This window comes from Plectropomus leopardus, chromosome 17, assembly GCF_008729295.1.
Source record: "Plectropomus leopardus isolate mb chromosome 17, YSFRI_Pleo_2.0, whole genome shotgun sequence".
Lineage (NCBI taxonomy): Eukaryota > Metazoa > Chordata > Actinopteri > Perciformes > Serranidae > Plectropomus > Plectropomus leopardus.
In genome coordinates, this window is record NC_056479.1 from 26,944,974 (window position 1) to 26,965,845 (window position 20,872).

Consider the following 20,872-nt stretch of genomic DNA (forward strand, 5'->3'; position numbering starts at 1 on the left):
GGGATAAACACAGGAAAAGACAGCAAATATTTTTACTCCTGGCAGGCTGAATTGGAAGTTGATGTGACTTTCTTTGGGGATGCTTGTTAAAAGCTGTTGAATGAATGTTGTCCCACGTCACAGACGTCTTTATTTTTTAAACCGCGGCTGAGAAACCTGATCATTGCTTTACCACCAAGTAACAAGTGACAGGTGTTGCATCGATGAGCCAATTTTTTATTGACAGTATGAATTGTGATTACGTGACTTATCTACCTGCCTTTGGAAAATGTTTTCATATTTAAAGTACTGTAGAGCCCGTTATCGTCTTTGTAAATTATACACAATTTTTTGCAATCAATAAAATAAGTTCAACAAAAAACACTCCTGCACTGCACATGTACTTTCAATGATGTCGCATTTGCACGCATTATAAATACTATTTTTATACTATTATTAGGCACATAGTGTGTTGTGACTGTCAGTAAATTTCAAATATTTCAATACAGTCAATTTCATAGATGGAAAGAAAGTTTATTGCAGAACGATAACAGACAGTTGGCAGTATACAGATTACAGATTACAGGTTACTATGCTTGTAGGGATTTTTCCCTCCACTTTGATTTCAAATAATTTGAAATATTATAAAGTGTACATACCAAACTATATATAACAATATAAAATTTAGCTAGGGAAAAACTACAATAATTCAAACCTATGTTACAGAATTATCATAAATTTTAAGCAGTGTTTTAGACTTTTTAGAGAGTTTTTTGGTTTGGTTGTTTTTTTTTAAAAATAATTTTCTGGAAGATTTTTAAAAAAATGTTTTCAAAAGCTAGGGAAAAATTTTGAGGGAATAGATTAAAATCTAGGGGGAAACTATCATAATTTTGTATTTAAAATGATGTTACAGAATTATATTTACTTTAAGACCATCCTATTTTGTTTGATTGTTTTAAAACGTATTTTCTGGTTAAAAAAAAGTTCTTTGAAAAGCTAGAGAAAAATGTTGGTGGGTAGGGGGTTTAAGGCTAGGGGCAAAACTGTAATAATTATCTATTTAAATTTTAAGCATTTTTTACATTAATGTTTGTATCCCTTTGTTTGTTTTTTTTTTTTTTTTGGTTTGCTTGTTTTTTTGACTAATTTTTTGGTAGATTATTTTACAGAGTTCTTATACATTTTAAGCACTTTTAATTTTGGGGTCATTTCTTGTTAAATTACTTACCCCTTCCTCCCTTCTCTTTTTTAAATTTAGCCATTTTCTCAGGTTTCAAAGGGTTAAACCGTAGAAATAATTTTCAGGGTCACCGTCCCACCAGGTGGCGCTACTGTGTTTATCAACCTGACACCACCGAAGAAGAAGAAGAACCGGAAACTCTACCTACAGCAGTGATGGCTTCCACAGGGACCCGAGCGGCCGTCAGTGCTGCTAAAGTCGTTAAACCGATCCTCAGCCGGGACCTGGACGAAGCAAAGCGCAGGGTCCGGGAGCTGTACCGAGCCTGGTACCGAGAGGTCCCGAACACAGGTATGTCGTTGCGCTGCGGCAGGTAAAAGGTTAAAAATAAGGCGGCGCGAGCGTCAAGGTCGCGTCTGTAACGACGTTAGCTGTTAGCAAACTGCTACCTGAACATAAACAGACATTTTTAATTCAGATATTTGACTTAAACGCGAATCTTGTGGAATTTCAAACAGCACAAATAATGTTTGAGAGTAATTTACGACCAGAAAATAATAAAAAAAATGTTCATTGATCGAGAGGGGGTTATAATTTAAGGGAAAATTACATTTTATAGTGTTTGTACCAGAAAAAATGTTTTTGTCTGTCAATCTGTGAGTGAAGCTATGAAACAGTTTTACTGTGGAGCTAAAATAGTACAAAAACATTAAAAAAAAAGTTGCAAGTAATGTCTAAAAATATGATTTTCACGAGGTACAGGGATGAAGAGTGGAGCTAATGATCACCAGGTGTTTACAGGGGTTACTGTTTATTTATTTGGTTGCTTAAATATATATATATATATATATATATATATATATATATATATATATATATATATATAATTTTATTTTTTTTTTTTATTTTTTTAAATTTTATATTAATGAAAAACTGTACATTTTGGGGTGGATTTTGGGTGTGAAGGTGCATGCATGTATGTTTAATTATTTGGGTATCGTTAAGTCATCGTGTGTTTGACAGTTTCTTTTGCTTTATTTTTTCCACAGTCTGTAAATATCACTTTTTATCTGCTTTTGTCGATAGTTTCTTTATTTCCCTTTTTACATTTTCTAAATAAATCAAATAAAAGAAGCACAGGTGTAAATAATGAAGTTAATGATCTCCTTTGATTTAAAATGTCTGGGTCTGTGCGTACTTGTTTACTGCGTCGATGTTATTATTAAGACCTTTGTTTTTTCTGCTAGGACGAATCAAAAAGCTCATGAATTTATATTTTACAGGCGCAAACTTTGATGCCGTCAGGGCCGCTTTCATATCGTATCGCTCTGCACACAAAAGGTGCTTTTTAAAATCAAGCTTTAAAAAAAGTTATATGTTAATATTATTTTCTATTTTTGTCGAGTTATTTTTTTTATCCAACATCATGCCTAATCATAAATATCAAATATTCATAATTTTTCAGAGTTTTAACCCTTTCAGTGCCAGGTTTTTGTTTGAATGCCACTGTGTTTTTAGATGATAAAAACACAATAAATTAATTATTTTCAATATACTACATGCAAGGTAGATTTTTTTTTTTATGATCACAGCCTGGAATATGTCAATGATTGAAGAAACAACACTGATTTTTATAAATATTATTTTTTGTGCAGTGTCAAATTCTCAAAATCAGATTATAAAAAATATTATACATCATTATACTTTCATTGAGTCTGTTTTTAACCACATCAGTCCTAATCATAATTCACAAAAAAATGAATTATTTTCAGTAAACTACATGCAAAAAGTGATCTTTTTATTCATTTTTCCTCTTTAATTTATGTTTAGTTTATTAGATTTCCTTCTCCCTCTGTGCTACAGACCGCCATTGTTATCCAAAAACATGCTAACGGCCCAGTTACCTGTGGTTTTTGGTGTTTTCATGGGTTTCTTTGATAGTAAGAAATAAATAGAATAACACCAGCCTTAACTTTTAAAATAAAAATGAATTAAACTATATGAAAAAAACATCAGTTAAAAAAAATATCAGTTTTGTGACTTGTTGTTTTTTTCTCTCTCTGCAGTGGCGATGTTTCAGCTGGACATCTCAGCGCGTCAGGGAAGAGACAAAGTGAGGGAGCTGTTTGACAAAAACAAGCACATCACTGACCCGCGTGTGATCGACATGTTAGTCATTAAGGTAAAAACCACCTTTAACTGCTCCGAGAAATGCATCAACCACAGCAACTCGCAGATTTGTCCTTTAAGTCTGCTTTTTTAGGCGGTTTCATAGGCTGCACGTTACCTTGTCTCAGTGTCAGTGTTGAGACTCAGCTTACTTTGCCTGAGGGCCACTTTTTACAAAATGACAGGAGGCCAGGGGCCATTCACAGCAGCCCCGCACATTTTTATAGGATTAGGACATTTCCAGGATTTTAGGACATTTCTGGGATTTCAGGATGTTTTTTGAAATTTTAGGACATTTATAGGATTTTGGTTCATTTCTAGGATTTCAGCACATTTAGCATATTTTAGCACATTTCTAGAGTTGTAGGACATGTTGAGGATTTTAGGAGGTTTCTAGGAGTTTAAGTCATTTTTAGGATTTTAAGGCATTTCTAGGATTTTAGCACATTTCTATCATTTTAGGACTCATTTAAACTTTGGACATATTTAGAATTTAAGGACATTTTTGGTTTTAGGATGCTTTTATAATCTTGAGCCAGGATTTAAGGACATTTCTGGGATTTTAGGACATCCTTAGGATTTTAGGACATCAGGGTCTTGAAGCTAGAACCTCTGAAAAGTAGTGCGGGGGATTCTCCACTGGCATTTTTTTGACAAACAAGCTTTATTTTGATGCTTTTTTAGCACTCTGACGCCTTATGTTTTTCCAGTGTGAATAACTTTATTTTTATTGTGAATTCGAAAATGGTTTGGGGGCCACCTGGCACCCTACATAGGGCCAGATGAGGCCCGCAGGCCGTAAGTTGAGTATCAGTGACTTAGAGCATCTCTTTACTGATCTCTCCATGTATTGTTTGTGGTTTAATCTTCAGGGGAAAATGGAACTGGAGGAAACAATCCACATCTGGAAGCAGAAGACGCACATTATGCGCTATTTTCACCAGACTGAGGAGCCTCGGGCCACTGACTTCCTCGGCAAATTCTACACGGGCCACGAACCCTGAACTGTGTAGCTGCCCGCTGACCTCTGACCCCTCTTTGCTTGTCTCCAGTGTGACAGATGTTCCCCTTTACTGTAAATACACACTTAATACTCACATACCCGCTCTTGAGTCTTTTATTCACAGTCACAGCTTTTTGGGTTTTATTTTAAAGGGATGGTTTAACCTAAAATCCACAGACGGTGTTGTGTGCAAACTTTGTTTTTCCTGCTTGAATCCATTAACAGAGAAAATTCTTGATGAACTAAAATCACAGGGTCCATTCATGAATCCAGGTCTGGTTTATCTGGCCGTGTGCACAATATTTCACAAACAGGCAGCTTTTTCCAACAAGACACTGAAAATGAAACTCAGCTTTGCCAGACTCTAAGCCAGACTCCATTTGTGAAAAACATAATTTTACTCTGATGAACACAGAACCTGCTGGTCTCCTGTTGTCTCCATCTGCAGTTTTTTTATGTTTTTATGTGACTTTACTGAATCTTAACGAAACCTTTAAAACACCAAAGTCTCACAATAATACAGACAAACTAACGGATTGAGGCCGCGGCCGACCAGCAGCTGCTGTGTTCAGTGAGGTAAAAATGACTCTTTTTGTAAATGGAGTCTGGCGTGGAAAAGAGATAAGGCAAATTTTACACTCTGTTAGCTCCTTCTCAGAAAAGGCTTTTTTGGGGAAGCACTGAACATACAACTGAATAAATGAGGTTTCTGCAGGAGTGTGAGAGTTTGTAAATATATGTTTTGATATAGTTTTGCTGCTGTTAAAGTTCGATCCCTATGACTTAAATTCATCAGGAATTTTCTCCGTTTTTATTTCACCGTGAAGGCATGCTAGAAAACCAAAGCTTTCCTCACAAATTTTACCACTGGGTGAGTAATTGATACACAAATGGTCATTTTGCGGGTGAAGTATTTAATGTTTTATTTAATAGCTTGAAACTGGATTTTAATCACAACGTTCATCACCACATATTATTATATGGATTCTTTCGACAGTTATGCAGTATTTGCTGATACCACAAAGTCTGCCACGATATGATTTCAGTTCGATTTGGTTCAAGGGCCTGCAGTCAATACGAGATTGTATCATTTAATGTCCTTATTGTCTTTTTGTTAAGCTGCTTACCATTATCTGCCTGGCATAAGGCCACTAGCATTGTTTAAATGTTTAGGAAGGAGTTGGGGTGGATGCCCTAAAATCCTAAAACCTCCTAAGATTTGAGAAATGTCTCAAAATCCAAGAAACATCCTAAAATCCAAGAAACATCCTAAAATCCTAGAAATGCCCTAAAATCCTGGAAATGTCTTAAAATCTGTGAAATGTCCTAAAATCCAAGAAACTTCCTGAAATTTGAGAAATATTTTTAAATCCTAAAAACGTCCTAAAATCCCAAATTCAGAAATTTCAAAGAAACGGCCTAAAGACAGAGAAATGTCCTAAAATCCAAGAGACAACCTAAAATCCTTGAAACATCCTAAATCCTAGAAACTTCCTGGAATTTGAGACACGTCCTCAAATCTTTAAAATATCCTAAAATCTGAGAAAGGTCATAATGTCCAAAAAATGCCCTAAATCCCAAGAAACGTCATTAAATCCGAGAAATGCTCTAAAATCCCAGACGTCTTTACATCTTAAAGACATGTATGGGACGATGGACCATCATAACTAATTTAATAGGTCTATTTTTCTAGATTTTCAACAGAATTTCATTGACGAAGTCGGCAATTATACCAGTTTGAGAAAAAAAAAAAACCATAAATCATAACTGTGACCTCCAAATTAAAAGCCTGTTAACCAGCATTTGTCATAGTTGTGAATATGAGCTCGTGTGTTTCAAATGCAGCATCATCCCTCAGACAGTATCGTCCGTGAGGCTGCAGAGTTCACGCAGACTCTCGTCCCTACAAACAAGGACACTGCTGCCAAAGTTTGATGAAAAACAGCAGCGTGCACAGCTCTAAAAATCTTTTAGAAGTGCTCAGTTATGGCAAAATGAAACATCACACAGAGATAAATTCACTCATTTAATGTGGGCAAAAAAATTAACAGAAACTGACGTTTAAGTATGTAAATTTAATAAAATAAATATGATTAAAAAAAAAAAGAAATTTAAATATTTAATTTCAGCTACAAAGACATAATCAGTTATTATGACTGCGATACTAAAATTAAATAATTAAATTTATCCGTGTATTCTGGTGTTCTGTTTGTTTTTGGACCACTAGCGGAGGCTTTCTGAGGTTTGGGCACAAATCTGACCAGTCTGCTGCGGATCAGCTGCAACACAGTGTAAACATTTTTGATGCAGTTTATACGCTCAAAAAATCTTAAGACAGTGAAATAAAGACCACGCGACACAGTAAGGATTGATTTTCAAACTTTCTCTTGCAATATGTGAAGTTGCAGCTTACATTAAAATGCCATAATCTGTAGCAGCCACGTATTCAGAGAAAAAAAATGGTTAATTATATAACCATTAAAAAAATCTGACAACATAACAAACAAAAATCAAAAAAAGCAATTCAATAAATACTGTACAGCGTCAAATATTTACAAAATCTCAATAGTATTAAGTTGATGATGCGCAGAAAGAACACTGTTAGTGGTTTTATGACAACAAAATGCTTTTGACTGTGGGATGACACCACGAGAAGATACTGGCCTGAAAGAGTTAAACGAGTGCAGTGTAAACGCATTTACATGTTCTTTCCTCAGGTTCATTGTGCTTCACTGTCGGTAGAAACAATCGTAAAATATTCAATGAAATATTAAATACCCCCCCCCCAAAAAAAAAATTAAATAAAATAAATAAGCACTTTCATCGTACAAACATAATATCAGCCGAAACAATACAAATGAAATGTACCTACAAATGATATTTTTTACAGAAATCTCAGGAAATAAATTCATACTTTGTAAATCAAACAAAATTGATCCAAATAATTTCTCCTTAGTGCAGAGCTGTCCACAAACTTTTGTCCCTTTCGTGAGTCCTTTTTCAGTTGTGACGCAGAGCGCTCATCACTAAACAAAACAAAACAGGTACAATTTATCATCATAATCAATCAAACTGGCCCAAAAATATCCGAACGTGTTTTTCTCACCTGGTGTTTGAAGGACAAACGCCTGAAGAACTTGTTGATCTCCATCACGCTGGGTTTCGCGGGCCCCTCGCTCCTGCTGCTTTCGTGGAGTCTGACGATTTTTCCTTTGGCGATGGCGGCTCTGAGGCTCATGCTCTTGACGATCCGGGCGCCGGGCTCTGAGTCGGGCGTGGGTCTGGAGGACACGGTGATGTAGGAGGCGTCTTTCTGGCGTTCCTGGTAACTCACTGTCAGACACACAAAAGAAGAAAAAATAAGAGATAAAACATGCAACAGTTAACCCTTTGAAATCTGAGCAAGTTGGCTTTATTTCTCTCAAAAATGTGGGAAGAAAGCAATGAGCAACCAAAAAAGAAATGACCCAAACGTGCAAAAAATACCTGAAAATTATTATGATCATGTTTTAAAAAGTAAAACAAAACAGAAATGACCTGAAAAAGTGCATATAAGAGTATATAATTATGTAGCATAATTTTAAAGTATGTAATTCTAATTATATTTTTTCCTTGATTTTTGTTTTTCCTTAGCTTTTTAAAAATAATTTTCCAAATCTACTTATTTCTTGTAATTTGTGGAAGTTTGCTACTTGCCTTTTTTTCATGGATTTGGAAAAAAATGCACCAATGTGCTCAGGGTGCAATTATCTGAAAATAAGTTTAAAAAAAGAAAACAACGAAAAAGAAAGAAAAGGAAATGTCCTGTTAAAAGTGCTAAAAAAATTCTAATAATTTTTTAACACAATTTTAAATATGTTCTTATGCTAAATCTGACTTCATTTTTCCCTGACTTTTTTTTCCTTTTTTCCCTAACTTTTTAAAAATAATTTTTAAATCTACTAATTTCTTGTAATTTGTGGAACTTTTCTTACCAAATTGCTAATTGCCTTTTTTTCATGGTTTTGGAAAAATAAAAACTAAAAAGTTGCGCCAATGTGCTCAGGGTACAATTACCTGAACATTTGTTTAAAAAAAAGAAAAAAAAAGAGGAAATGTCCTGTGAAAAGTGCAAAAAATATCTTATAATTTTAATATAAATAATTTTGTGATATGTTATTATGCTCCCTGACTTTTTTTCCTTTCTGAAAGAAGTTGCACCAAATGTGCTCAGTGCTCAAAAGTTTAAATACTCGTGAAAGTCATTTAAAAGTAGTCCAAGAAAAGCGATTTCGCTCCAGGTTTAAAAGGGTTAATTACTATGCTGGCCTCTTTTTCTTGTCTTCTACTGAAATACTTTTCAAGACAGCTTTGTGATCAGGAGTTTCGATGGTGAATGATTCGGATATTCAGATGTTGTTCTGCAGTAGTTTTGAGCTTTTACCTGCCGAGGTGACCGCGGTGTCCGTGGTGCTGGTGAGCTCCAGCAGGATTGTGGGATGCGTCGGGTGCAACAGGAAAAGTTTCCTGATGAGCGGCTCCGCTGCAGCGACGCCCGGTGCCACCTGCACAGCCACGGGCAGTAAGTGTTCTGTTTATCCCTTCAAGTCAAACTCAAAGATGGTACCTTAAAGGTGCAGTTCACCTGAGAATCAAACATACATACTTTTTCCTTTGTTTTGTGTGTCGGAGATATCGGCCGTCTTCTCTTCAATATATTTAGATTAAACTGGGCTTGTGGTGCTTAAAACGCTAAAAAAAAAAATGCATCTGAAAAAACGCAACAGCAATGTCTCTTTGCAGAAAATCATGACTTTACTCGATTTCTGTCTTGCTACGTCCACTATCTTCTTTTAAAAACGTATATTTTTTTTTCTGTAATCTCTTTTCGATGGATTGTTTTATTAATTTATGGTACCTGATATTGCATTTAAGTCTTGCACTGCAGTTTTTTCAACAACTGATTTTTTTTTCTAATATTTTTCTTGTGTGTTTTTCTTACATTTTTCTTTTGTGTTGTGTTTTAAAACTTTTTCCTTTGTGCGTTCTGTGATTTTAAGCACTTTGTAACATTGGTTTTGATAAGTTATATAAATAAACTTTTTGTTATTATTATTATTACTCAAGATAATACACACCCCTTATTGTGAGCTGTTTCCTCAAACTGCAATCACCAACAGTATCACGTTACCAATTTTTAGTTATTTTTAGTGAACTAGTTTTACTATAATACTGTAATGAGTAGAATTGTATCAAAATTAGTGTTATGTATGATTATGTATCTTTTAATCAGCACATGGAAGCCACGTATGAGAAGAGTAATGCTCGATGACCCCCGCTAAACTATCTGAACTGATAACACAACGACAGGCGAGAGGAAAAATATGTACTTTTGATTTTAGGGTGAACTGTCCCCATAAGATGAGATGCAACTACAGCTGCCTCGTAATGGAGTCATATATATATATAATTTATATATATATATATATATATATATATATATGTATATATATTTTTTTTTTTTTTTTTTTCCATTAACAGACCACATTAATCTTGTTGTCCTCTGTGGCAGACTCACAGTTGTCTTGGTAACGTTCTTCTGTCCTTGATTGGATCGCTGGCCCAGAACAGGAACGCTGATTGGCCAGTGGAGGTGGAGATCGCTGAAGTTTCCAAAACAGACGGGGACACACAAACTCCTCGACCAGAGACGCTGCCCATTAGCACCGTCGACAAACTGCACCTGAAGGAGAAAAACCGGCACATTTAAAGCAAACACAGAGGTGAGCTAATTATATCCCCAAAACTCTAAATATTCTTCTGTCAGTTTAATCTTGCTTTAAACTTGAGCCTCGATGTCTGAAAGGATCGTTTCTTTTACCTTCACTGATGCCGTTTGCTGAATGCTGAATGAAAAGATCAAGGATCCCATCACCGTTGAAGTGACCTGAGGCTGGTTGGCTGTGACGGGTGAAGAAATATTTCAGGTAAATTTCGCAAAATTCTGATACACAACTTCTTTTGTTTTTCAAAGCTTAACAGTGTTTTCATTTTGGGATTGATGGCATTTGTATATCAATCACTCACTCTGCGTTTTGTTAAATTCATGAAGAAAACTAATGATCTCACAGGCTTCCATGTTGAATAAGGAATCCAAAATCAGAGAAAATTATTGAAAAAATTAAAAAAGTTATAGGGACCATGTTTAATATCGGCGAGACTATATCAAAACAGCCGTTTACAAACTCTCGCACAACTTGTGCAGCATAAAGTCGAAATCTCATTTTTCAGAGAACTGAAAAGTAAAACTTATCAGTGCTCTCTCTTCAAAGCCAGACTCCACTGACAAAGCAGTCATTTAAACCTGACTGAATAAAGGAGCTGTGCTGGTTTGCTGCTGCCTCGCTCAGTTAGTTTTTTGTGTGTGACTTTGGTGAATCAGAATTAACCCTTTAAAGCACCAGAGTCGTGGAATAACACAAACTGATGAACTGATGGAGGCAGCAGCAAACAAGCAGCTCCCTCATTCAGTGAGGTTAAACTACTGTTTCTGTCAGTGGAGTCTGGCTCTGCGTCAGTTCTGTCCGTTTGATGATAAATGAGGTTTGATCATACTGCACGAGTCTGAGAGTTTCTAAACTGCTCTATTCATATAATTTTGCTGTTGTGAAACGTGGACCCTAATGATGTGAATTCATCAAGAAATTTCTCTATTGTTGGATTCTTTGTTCACCATGAAGGCATGTAAGAAAAACACAACTTTAACTTAACACACGGTGAGTAACTGATCGATAAATGGTCATTTTGGGATGAAGTATTCCTTAAAGCCTCTTTATTTTAGTCTCATAATAACAGCAGTATTGCTGGCAGTAACAGAAATGTAACAGAGTCAGGCAGTTGTTACCTGTGAATGGGAGCAGAGCTGAAGGTCCATTCTTTACGTAAGTCTCTCTGTCTGAGCACTGACAGTTTGCTGGAGCCGTACACCAGCACCCAGTCACTCTTGGTGAAGTTGAGGTTAGAAACAGTGTCCAGGCTGTTGTGGTTGTTCCCAAAACCAGCCACAAGAGGGAGCAAGAACTCCACGCACACTCTGATCCTCTAGAGAGAAAATGACAGAAAGGTGATTTTGACTTCTGTCAGTCATAAACTGTCTCATAAACCAGTCATTGTTATCTTTATTCACTGTGTATACAAAACTGAATATAACGTTTAGGTACTTTTACCCTTTTTATGTACCAAATGTTTTATGTATCAATTAATAATATGCTTTCTTAGAGGTAAAAGCGTCAAAAATGCTGATTAGAGTAGATGTGCCTGAGTAATCTGAAATTCACTGATTTATTTTATTTATTTAACTTTTTTCACTGTGACTGATTATTTTAAATCTTTTAAGGGTAAACTGGTATTTTCTAACTTGGGCCTTACTTTGACAACTTTGTGTCTAAGTGAGTGAAAATTGGTGTGAAACCTGTCCTTTAACAAGTTCTCAAGCAAACTGAAGTTTAAAGATTCGTCTAGATTTCAGAGTCCAGTCTTCTAAGTAAATTATATAAAAATAATATTTTTTCAGGATAATATGACACTGAAATTTTCATTTTTTTAACATGCATAAATGATCTCAAAATACATCAGGTTTAATTTGCAATAAGCATTTACAGGCGAGTCATGTGCCAGTCACTGACCTGTAAATGAGAATGAAGGAGGAATTGGTTTTTTTTGAGTCCCTCCCAGCCCAGATCCTTCCTCTTCAGAGCCTGAGTTATGGGCATTTTGCCAGTGGCGCGGATGTAGATATCACGCAGAGAGATGGCCTCGACGTTACCTGTGGAAAAAATACATTAATGCAAAGTCTTGCAAACAAAACAAAGAGTTCAGCTTTTTCCTTTTTGAACTTTTTGTGGCCCTGTATCTGCAGACTGAACGACATGGTGACTGTTTATCTTCACATTCGTATTCCTGGATGATTTTTTTACCGAGTCCAAAGAGGATGTAGTAAGCCCCTTCTTGTGTCTCGTGCAGCAAAGGACCAATCAGCTTTCCTTGTGCGGTGAGGTTGAAAGGCACGGGATGTCCGAGCTTTGCTCCTGTCAGCCCAGAGATCAGCGTCAGGGAGAGATCCAGAGCCTGAAAACAAAAACAGCACCAAAAAAAGGTATAGAGGTGTAGAAACATGATCTGTAAACTTTCCACTCACATAAGGGGGGGGGGGCTGTCGAAGCTGTACCTCATCTGCAGGCAAAGTGGCGATTAGCAGATCTGGCACTGAGTCGCCCTGGAGGTCTGGAAGTAACACCGCCTGGGATTCAATGTTCTTAAGCAGCACAGACCACAAAGTCTTTCCTGGGGAGGGAAGGGAAATCCTTTAAATACCACGGGGGGGGTGCCCTTATAGAGTTACCTGATTTGTCCGGTTTGGGATCAAATGTGTGCATTTTTTTGCATGTCAACACAACTTTCAGAGCAAAAAAAAAAAACCCCAAACCAAAACTATTTACCACCACTTTTTAAAGTGTGTTTGCTTTAAATCTATTTATTCAAACTTAATTCAGTCTGCACCCTCGAGTAACAGGTGCTTCTTTTTTAATTTAGTGTCTTTTGTGTTTTTATGGAAATGAGGTTTAAAGGTCCAGTGCGTAGCATTTAGGTGGATACATTGAAAGAAATGGAATTATATATAATATAATAATGATGTTTTCTTTAGTGTATGATCAGCTGAAAATAAGAATTGTGCTTTTGTTATCTTACACTGAGCTGTTTATATCTACACAAAGAGTGGATCCTTGTCCATGTTGCGCTGCCATTTTGCTACAGTAGCCCAGAAGGGACAAACCAGATGCCGCCTCTAGGTTTCAGCTCAGTCACTGTGTTTAGCAGCCCGTCCGTGATTTGAAGCATCGAAAAAACACTTGTTTTAAAATGTGAAACTCCTTTATTCAGTGTTAGTATCTGTTTGAATCACCCGGTTTGTGTGTTTTGGAGAGAAAGAGACGTCTGCGAATAATTCAGCTCCCAGTAATAACCTCCCGAATGATGAACACTGAAGGAAGTCTGACCTGGAGAGGTTTCAGCTCGTTGCAATCTGCAGTCCTCACAGCTTAATGCCACTAAATCCTAGACAACACTCCTTTAATGTGTCCTCTCTGGACGGGATATGATATGTGTTTATGTTTTTTTTAATAGCAGCTTTTGTACACCTGAATGACTAACAAATCACCCTTTTGTATACAAAAAAGTAGATAATTAAGTATTTTCTATCCCAATTTAGTGTACCAAGTAACGTGATCAACAGTTTAAATGGACAGACTGCTCGTCCGTCACTTACCTGTGGTGCCGTTGACCGCCGTGAGGATGGATTTGCCGATGAGGAGGACCACAGGTGACGGCTGGGTGCTGAACTGCAGACCACACTGGATGTACATCACAGACTCCCGCATCACTTTCCTCCACAGCACCTGACCGCTGAGCGCAGACAGGGCCACCGCACTGTAAACTGAAGAGAGAAGAACAACAGCTGATGAACAAAGCAGGTCAAAAAGTATTTACAACAAAAATCAAAGCTTTAAAGGAGCAGTGTGCCAGATTTAGGGAGATTTAGTGGTGAGGTCTGCAGATTGTGACCAGCTGAAACTTGTCCCAGTTAAAATTACATTATTGTTCAGGAGATTTTTATTGGTGGCCGAATTATCGTCGGAGTTCTCCTCTAGAAAACAAACAAACCAGTGATTTAAACCGGTAAAAACACTGAATAAAGCAGTTTCGTGTTACAAATCAGTGTTTCTTTCTTGGCTGCATGTCATCCTCTCTCTTTCATGCTTAAACTGTATCATCTAATAAATGCAAAAAGCCATAAAAGACAACTGAAAAAAAAAACAATTAAATGTTTATCCGGCGCTGTTCTGCTCTTTGGATTCAGGCTGTTAGCCCAGCACTCACTCATGTGCGCTTGGCTTTTTTCTGTTATAATTTAAGATCAAGACATTCAAAAAAAAAAGATTTTCCGGGAGCCAAAATATCCGAAAAGGGCTCTTCTTCTCCAAAACAAAAGGACCTGGTGGTAAAAACATCGTACAAAATAGTTTCATCTTTAATAAATGTTGTATTATTTCAATTCTCTCGTCGTTGACGGTTGATGCTTATTAAGGTAGCCAGTGTTTGGTTTGTCCGCTCTGGGCTACTGTAGAAACATGGCGATCTCCGTGGATGAGGACCTGCTCCCTATGTAGATATAAACGGCTCATTGTAAGGTAATGAAACACAAAAAAATCTTATTTCAGGTGTTTATGTGCTTAAGAAAACATACTTTCTCTATTATTTCGACCAATATATCCCCTAAATTCTGCACACTGGAGAAGGAGAATGAAGATGAGATATTAAAGCTGAAACAAATACTTTTGTTTCCTTGGGTGGGATGGTTGTCGTTGGTCCACTCAGTAACACCCAGAAACACATCCTCCACCGAATCACCATCAACATCCCATAACGCCAGCGCGGGCGGAGTGACACCTACACAGAGAAACCACAACCGAGTATATATAAAGTACTTATAATAAGCTCCATCTCTAGAAGCTGCCACGTTTAAGAAATGAACACATTAATGCATCAATAATTTTAATCCAATAATATAAAATATACAGATCTAAAATGGGCCCAATGTTGCATAGTGGTTTTTTTTTACTTTTGGTAAGTTGAGTATATTTTGATGCAGATACTTTTGTACTTTTATTTAATTAATTTTTAATGCAGGACTTTCACTTGTAACAGAGTATTTCTACACTATGATATTGCTACTTTTATTTGAGAAGAATATTTGAGTGTTTTGTTCACCTCTGGATTTCTGCCAAATACAAGGGGAATAATAGCAATTAAAGAAGAAACGACCCAAAAATTAGCAAGAGATAATTTAAAAGTACAAGAAAAATATCAGATTTTTTTTTTTTTCAAAAAAAAGCAAAATAATTAAAAAACTAAAAAGAACAGGGAAATGACCTGCAAAAAGTTATTTTAAAAATAATACTGTTGTAACATAATAAAGAAAACAATTTGATTTTTGTCAAATGCATGAGAAGAAGGCAGGGAGCAATGACAGAGAAAATGAACCAAAAATGAGCGAAAAATATTTAAAAAGAACAAGAAAAAATACCTGAGAAGTAAAAAATAAAGTAAAAAATGCTATGATAATTTTTCCCTAGCTTTTTTCACTACACATTTTTCTCAGCTAAATCTAAATCGAATTTAGATAAAAAAAAAACTAAAAAATCACACCAATTTGCTCAGAGATCAAAGGTTTAAATACCTGTGAAAGACATCTAAAAGCAGCACAACTAAAGTGATTTTGCTTTGGGTTTCAAAAAGCTAAAGACAAAGTGATGTCGAGTTTGTGTTTATGTCCGCTCTGCAATGATGTCATTGTGCATGCTGAAACAGGACGTGTGGAAGTTAGACAGATGCTCACAATCCTGTGTAATTACAGTCGGGTAATTAATGGGTGAGTCGGTGTTGTCTCGCCACAGAGACTCCCAAAAAAAGTCTTTATAAAGTGAGCATTATGAGTCGTTTAAGGTCAGTAGAGAAACTCTGAAAATGCAGCGATGTTGACAGTGGGGGTATAGACAGTCACCTCGGGTGCCATCCCAAGAGGACACCAAATTGGGCCCCAAAAAAAACAGTTAAAGTGAGTCATCACAGTCTGAATAATGCATAAACAGGACCGTTTTCTGGCCGTTTATAGTAAACCTCTTCACAGCAATATAAAACAGATATTAGACAGGGGATTCTGATATATTATATACATGAAACATGTTTTTTGCAGTTTTTCATGTGAAATGTTAGCCTATTTTTACCCTTTGCAACCTCGATCAACATCACTTTTCTTTTGTTGCGTTCAGATGCCTTTCATGGGTATTTAAAACTTTAAAACCTGAGCAAATTACTATTATTTCTTTTGAAAACATGAGGAGAAAAGGCACTGAGCAACATGGAAGAAAAATATTATATTTAGAAAATTATTTTAAATGTCCAGAAAATTATAGTTCCATTATTTTACAGAATTATAATAGTTTCTAAGCCATTCTTTTCTGAGTAATTTCTTTGTTTTTTTGTGTTTGTTTGTTTTTTAAACTTTGTTGTTTTTTTTTTGTTTGTTTGTTTTAATTTTTATATAATTTTCAGTTACTTTTTACTAATTTCTTGATAATTTAGGGGTAATGTCTTCTTAAGTTGCTTATTTACTTTAAACAGTTGAGTTACTGTCATAATAAATACTTTTGGGGTTTTTTTTGTTTCTGCACAAAATAAAAAAAATAACGACAAAAAACAGCATCGGCCAAATTGTTATTTTAAATATCGGTATCGGCCCAGAATTACCAAATCCGTGGTTCATCCCCAGTTCTTTTGATTATTATTTTATGCTATCACATATTTTTTATTGTTTATTCTCCTGATGAAGTTAATTTCTAATTCTTTTATTTTGCCATTTTTTTAGATTATTTATTATTTATTTGATTATTAGAACACAAGTATAACATGTTACTGAAAGCAAATCAGCGACATATTGTAATCTTAACTTTTATTGTTACCTGGGTTTTTTATTTGCATTTTGGTAATAAACATGCAGTACTTTGATTGCAGAGCTGCAGTAAATGACTTATTTTTTATGGCTGCAGCTGCCACTTTACAGCGAAGTGTCAAACTTTTCTTACCTCCTGCGTCTCCCAGCGCTCTCTCCCACTGCGGCCTCTTGTCCAGTTCCCCCTTCTGGCACGGAATCAGAAACGCACACAGCAGCACCAGCAGCGCGGCACACACCAGAGGCACCAGGAAAAACGCGCTTCGGACAGCATTCTTCATCCTCAACCTCTTCTCTTCTGCATCAGCGCTATGAACCCCGAGTCCTGCGCCCCCCAGCGTCCCGGGCCCCCCTCTGTCCTCGCCGCCCCTGTCCCTGCCCGAGTCCCTGTGGCTCCAGTACTGCACGCCTTTCATGTCATCTCTGTCCTGCCTGGACTTGCTGGGGAGTCTTTCTCTCCATTCGTCCTCCTCTCTTCCTCCTCGTCCTCCTGCGCCTCGTCTTCGGCCCCCACCAGTCTTCCAGATCTGCTGCCCCGCAGCTTTGAGGAGCCCGTCCCGAGGCAGCTATCCCTGCCAAGGCCGTTTCGGGGGTAGTTGAGGACGAGGTCATCTTCTTCGCTCTCATCCTCGCTGTCTGCTTGGGTGAGTGGGTCGTACTCCCCGAGCTCCGAGCCCTTCTTCCCTGCACAGACACACGTTAAAATACACAGTTATTTATATATATTCTTTAAAAAGTATGCATTATAGATGTATAGTTTACTCTAATACTGCATTTTACAAAAGTACTCTTTCTTAATACTCCAATATATCACTTTTTCCCCCAAAATAATTCAATTTGCAATTAAAGCAATTATAGACAGAAGTTTATATATCTCTATTCATACACAGGAGGAGATAAACAGATGAAAAATGGATGTATATTTTGGCACACAAAACTATATGCAAGACAACATGCTAAATATAAATAGAATATAAATATAAGGTAGTTAACGTATAACTACTACTAATTGTAATAATAATTATTATAATGTTTACATGAAGGTTTTCTTGAGGTTTTAAGGATTTCAAATAATTTATTGAAATTAAAATAATGAATTAAATAATAAGAATAGTTTAAATAATAATATAGCATTATTGTAGCCTGTTTGTAATTGGAGCCCTAAGACTAAAAATACAGCAAAAGAAAATATCAAAAACTAAATACTAAAACAATTGTTAATAGTAATGATAAAATTGTGTATGATTTCATGGAAGTTATCTTGAGGTTTGAAAAAAATTGGTTGTAGCCTGGTAAATAATAAATAAATAATAGAAGACCTAAAACTAAAAATATATACAAAACAAGGACAACAACAACAAAAATACAAATACAACTTATAATAAGATAATTAATTATCAATTAATAGTTTTTTTATATATAATGATCAAATCAATGTTATTTTAAGGTTTACACAATTATATATATATATATATATATATATATATATGAATATGAATGAATATGGTAGACTACTCATTATTGGAGACCTAAGACTAAAAAACTAGCAAAAGAAAATATTAAAAATTAAACACCACAACAGCTTCTTTATATGATACTGCTGCTGCTGATGATGATATGATGATATATAATGCCTAAATTACGATGATATATAATGCCTAAATTATGTTATATAAAGTTTATAAAGACATTGTTTAAATAAAACACGGCTACATACTATAATGAACACATGAAGGGTATCTTGAGATTCTGAAAATTCTAAATAAATAATTTTAATAATAATACATAATTATTAGTTGAATAGTAAAAATATATTATATAATATTTAATAATACAATTATGATAAATAATTATAGGAGACCTAAAAAAATAGCAAAAGCTAAATAAAATAAAAATGTAAAACTGAATATCAACAACAACTAATTGCAATAATCTTATAATGATTACATAAAGCTTGGGGTTTAACAAATTATAAATAAATAAAAAGCTAGATAAATAAATGAGTATTGCAGTCTGCTCACGATTGGAGACCGAAAGTAAAAAATATAGCAAAATAAATATTAAAACAAAATATTACAAGTATTATTACACTAATACGAATACTAATGCATGATTACTTTTTACATATGTGACGTTAGCGTGTATAAAGTATAATATCTGACCTGGCGTCAGATGCAATGATACATTACATTGTTTACTCCCCGGCAGCAGGGCGCTGTATGTTGGGGTAACATTAGCTAGCAGCTAGCTAAAAGGCTTTGACAGAAAGATGTCAGCATGCTGCTCTACATTCACAGAAAACCACATCCATGTTAAATTACGTCTTTTATCAAACGTATCTATTAATGTGAGCCGACACGGAGCAGATAATAACAGTATGAGACAAATCGGCGCATTAAATGAATCAACTGAATGTACCGTTAAGAGCAGCAGATCAGATCCCACACAGACCACCTACCGCAGCTTCGGACTGATTTTAGTGAATTATCTGTTCAAATCTGTTTCCTTTGTTTATTTGAGTGGTTAAAAACGTGTGGCGCATCTTACCGGGTAATTTGAGGGCACGGGACAGAGCTGCAGCCATTTCTCCTCTAACGGATCCGAGAGACAGCGACGTGAGGCAGCAGCGGTGATGGAAGAGCTCGAGGGCACCGACCCAGCAGGTTGGATCTGCGCCTGCCTAACTGCATCATGGGAAGTGGAGTTTTTCTCGCCATCAATGTTTTGCTGTTAACTGAGCCAACTTAAAGCGATTACTTCAATCGCTGACTCATGAATGAATTAAGTTTTTTCAAATCCAGTTATCAAGTTAACACAACTGATTGAAGTAATTTTTAAAGTTGTTTAACAATTCTCTTTTATTTTTTATGCACACAATTTAAAAGTAAAGGTATGTATACTTGAGTGTATTAAATTATATTAAGAAAAAACACACTACATTTATTTAAACCAGTGTTTCACATAAAAAAATACTGTCCAAGGTGATGCCTGAAATGACAGTTGTTAACAAACTTAAAATAATTACTTAAATGCATAACACATGAATTAATTAAGTTTTTTTCAAATCAAGTTATCAAGTTTCGCGAACACAACTGCTTGGAAATCCAGCTGAGAAAACTGAAGTAATTTATGTTTTCTGATTGAAGTAATTATTTAAGTTGTTTAACAATTCTCTTTCCTTTTTGTTAGTTTTTTAATAGTTTATTCTTGTATATATGTGCATATTATAGACGTAACATTTTGCCAAACATTACATTAACTTAGAATTATGAGGTATTATCTTACATTTTTGTCAAAATGTAGTTATTCAGATATTCCTAATCTGTGACTGCTTGTTTTACATTACGAATGTTTTTTTTTTTTTTCAGTAATATACATTTTTGGAGTTTTAATTTTTATAAACAAAAAAAGTGCTCCTGTCAGTTGGTGTGGTTTAAATATGATGACCTTTTGCTCTCTGCTGGCCAAAAAGCTTATATTATCCAAATGGAAAGATACTGTTCTACCATCTTTTCCCCAGTGAATGAGAGGTTATGTGTTTCGTCCATCAAGAGAAAATCTGATACAACATTGGAGGGTCCACCAGAATATTCTGTGGCACTTGGCAACCATTTCTTTCCTTTGTTGAAAACATGGCAGCTACCAGCATAACTGTGACTCACTTTTTTTAATTATATATAGTATATATTTTTTAAAAAAATAGGCCTATTTATTTGTTTTTAGTTGTTCTTTAAATTTTGTTTCATTGTTGTTATTTTTTATTTTCCTTTTTTTGTCTGGCTGTAAAGTTATCAATGATCCAGTGGTTGGGAAAGGGTAGGTTGGGTAGGAACTTGTATGATGTTCCAGCTGTATTTGTTTTTTTTGTTTGCTTGCTTGTTTTCTTTGTGGTGAGATATATTTGGAAAGTATATAATAACACCTGATCAAAGATAAGAAAAGTGGTAGTGGTGATGCTTTTGTTTTATAGTTTATTTTCACATCTTTGGGG

At 35.5% G+C, this 20,872-nt stretch overlaps 2 protein-coding genes across 2 annotated transcripts; one reads left to right on the forward strand and one right to left on the reverse strand.

Moving 5' to 3' along the window:
• Positions 1-1,341: 1,341 nt before the first annotated feature.
• On the forward strand, positions 1,342-4,430 carry ndufa6 (NADH:ubiquinone oxidoreductase subunit A6). The gene is made up of 3 exons (XM_042505612.1): positions 1,342-1,513; positions 3,229-3,344; positions 4,204-4,430. Exons 1-3 carry the CDS (start codon positions 1,378-1,380, stop codon positions 4,333-4,335), a joined length of 384 nt encoding a protein of 127 aa, XP_042361546.1. The 5' UTR covers positions 1,342-1,377; the 3' UTR covers positions 4,336-4,430.
• Positions 4,431-6,702: 2,272 nt separating this feature from the next.
• On the reverse strand, positions 6,703-19,526 carry fam234b (family with sequence similarity 234 member B). Its single transcript, XM_042505439.1, is given in 17 exon segments — positions 6,703-7,360; positions 7,441-7,667; positions 8,758-8,878; positions 9,892-9,917; positions 9,920-9,994; positions 9,997-10,014; positions 10,017-10,064; positions 10,204-10,274; positions 11,218-11,414; positions 11,999-12,138; positions 12,290-12,440; positions 12,541-12,656; positions 13,639-13,806; positions 14,706-14,819; positions 17,015-17,354; positions 17,357-17,565; positions 19,429-19,526. Coding segments are annotated over 17 exon segments (2,061 nt in total). The 5' UTR covers positions 19,466-19,526; the 3' UTR covers positions 6,703-7,357.
• Between the last annotated feature and the right edge of the window lie 1,346 nt (positions 19,527-20,872).

Bases quoted from the DNA above. Each gene is read 5' to 3' on its own strand.
- ndufa6 (XM_042505612.1), top strand. From the start codon at position 1,378: ATGGCTTCCACAGGGACCCGAGCGGCCGTCAGTGCTGCTAAAGTCGTT. The intron at 1,514-3,228 runs GTATGTCGTTGC...CTCTCTCTGCAG, and splicing joins CCGAGAGGTCCCGAACACAG to TGGCGATGTTTCAGCTGGAC. The intron at 3,345-4,203 runs GTAAAAACCACC...TTTAATCTTCAG, and splicing joins TCGACATGTTAGTCATTAAG to GGGAAAATGGAACTGGAGGA.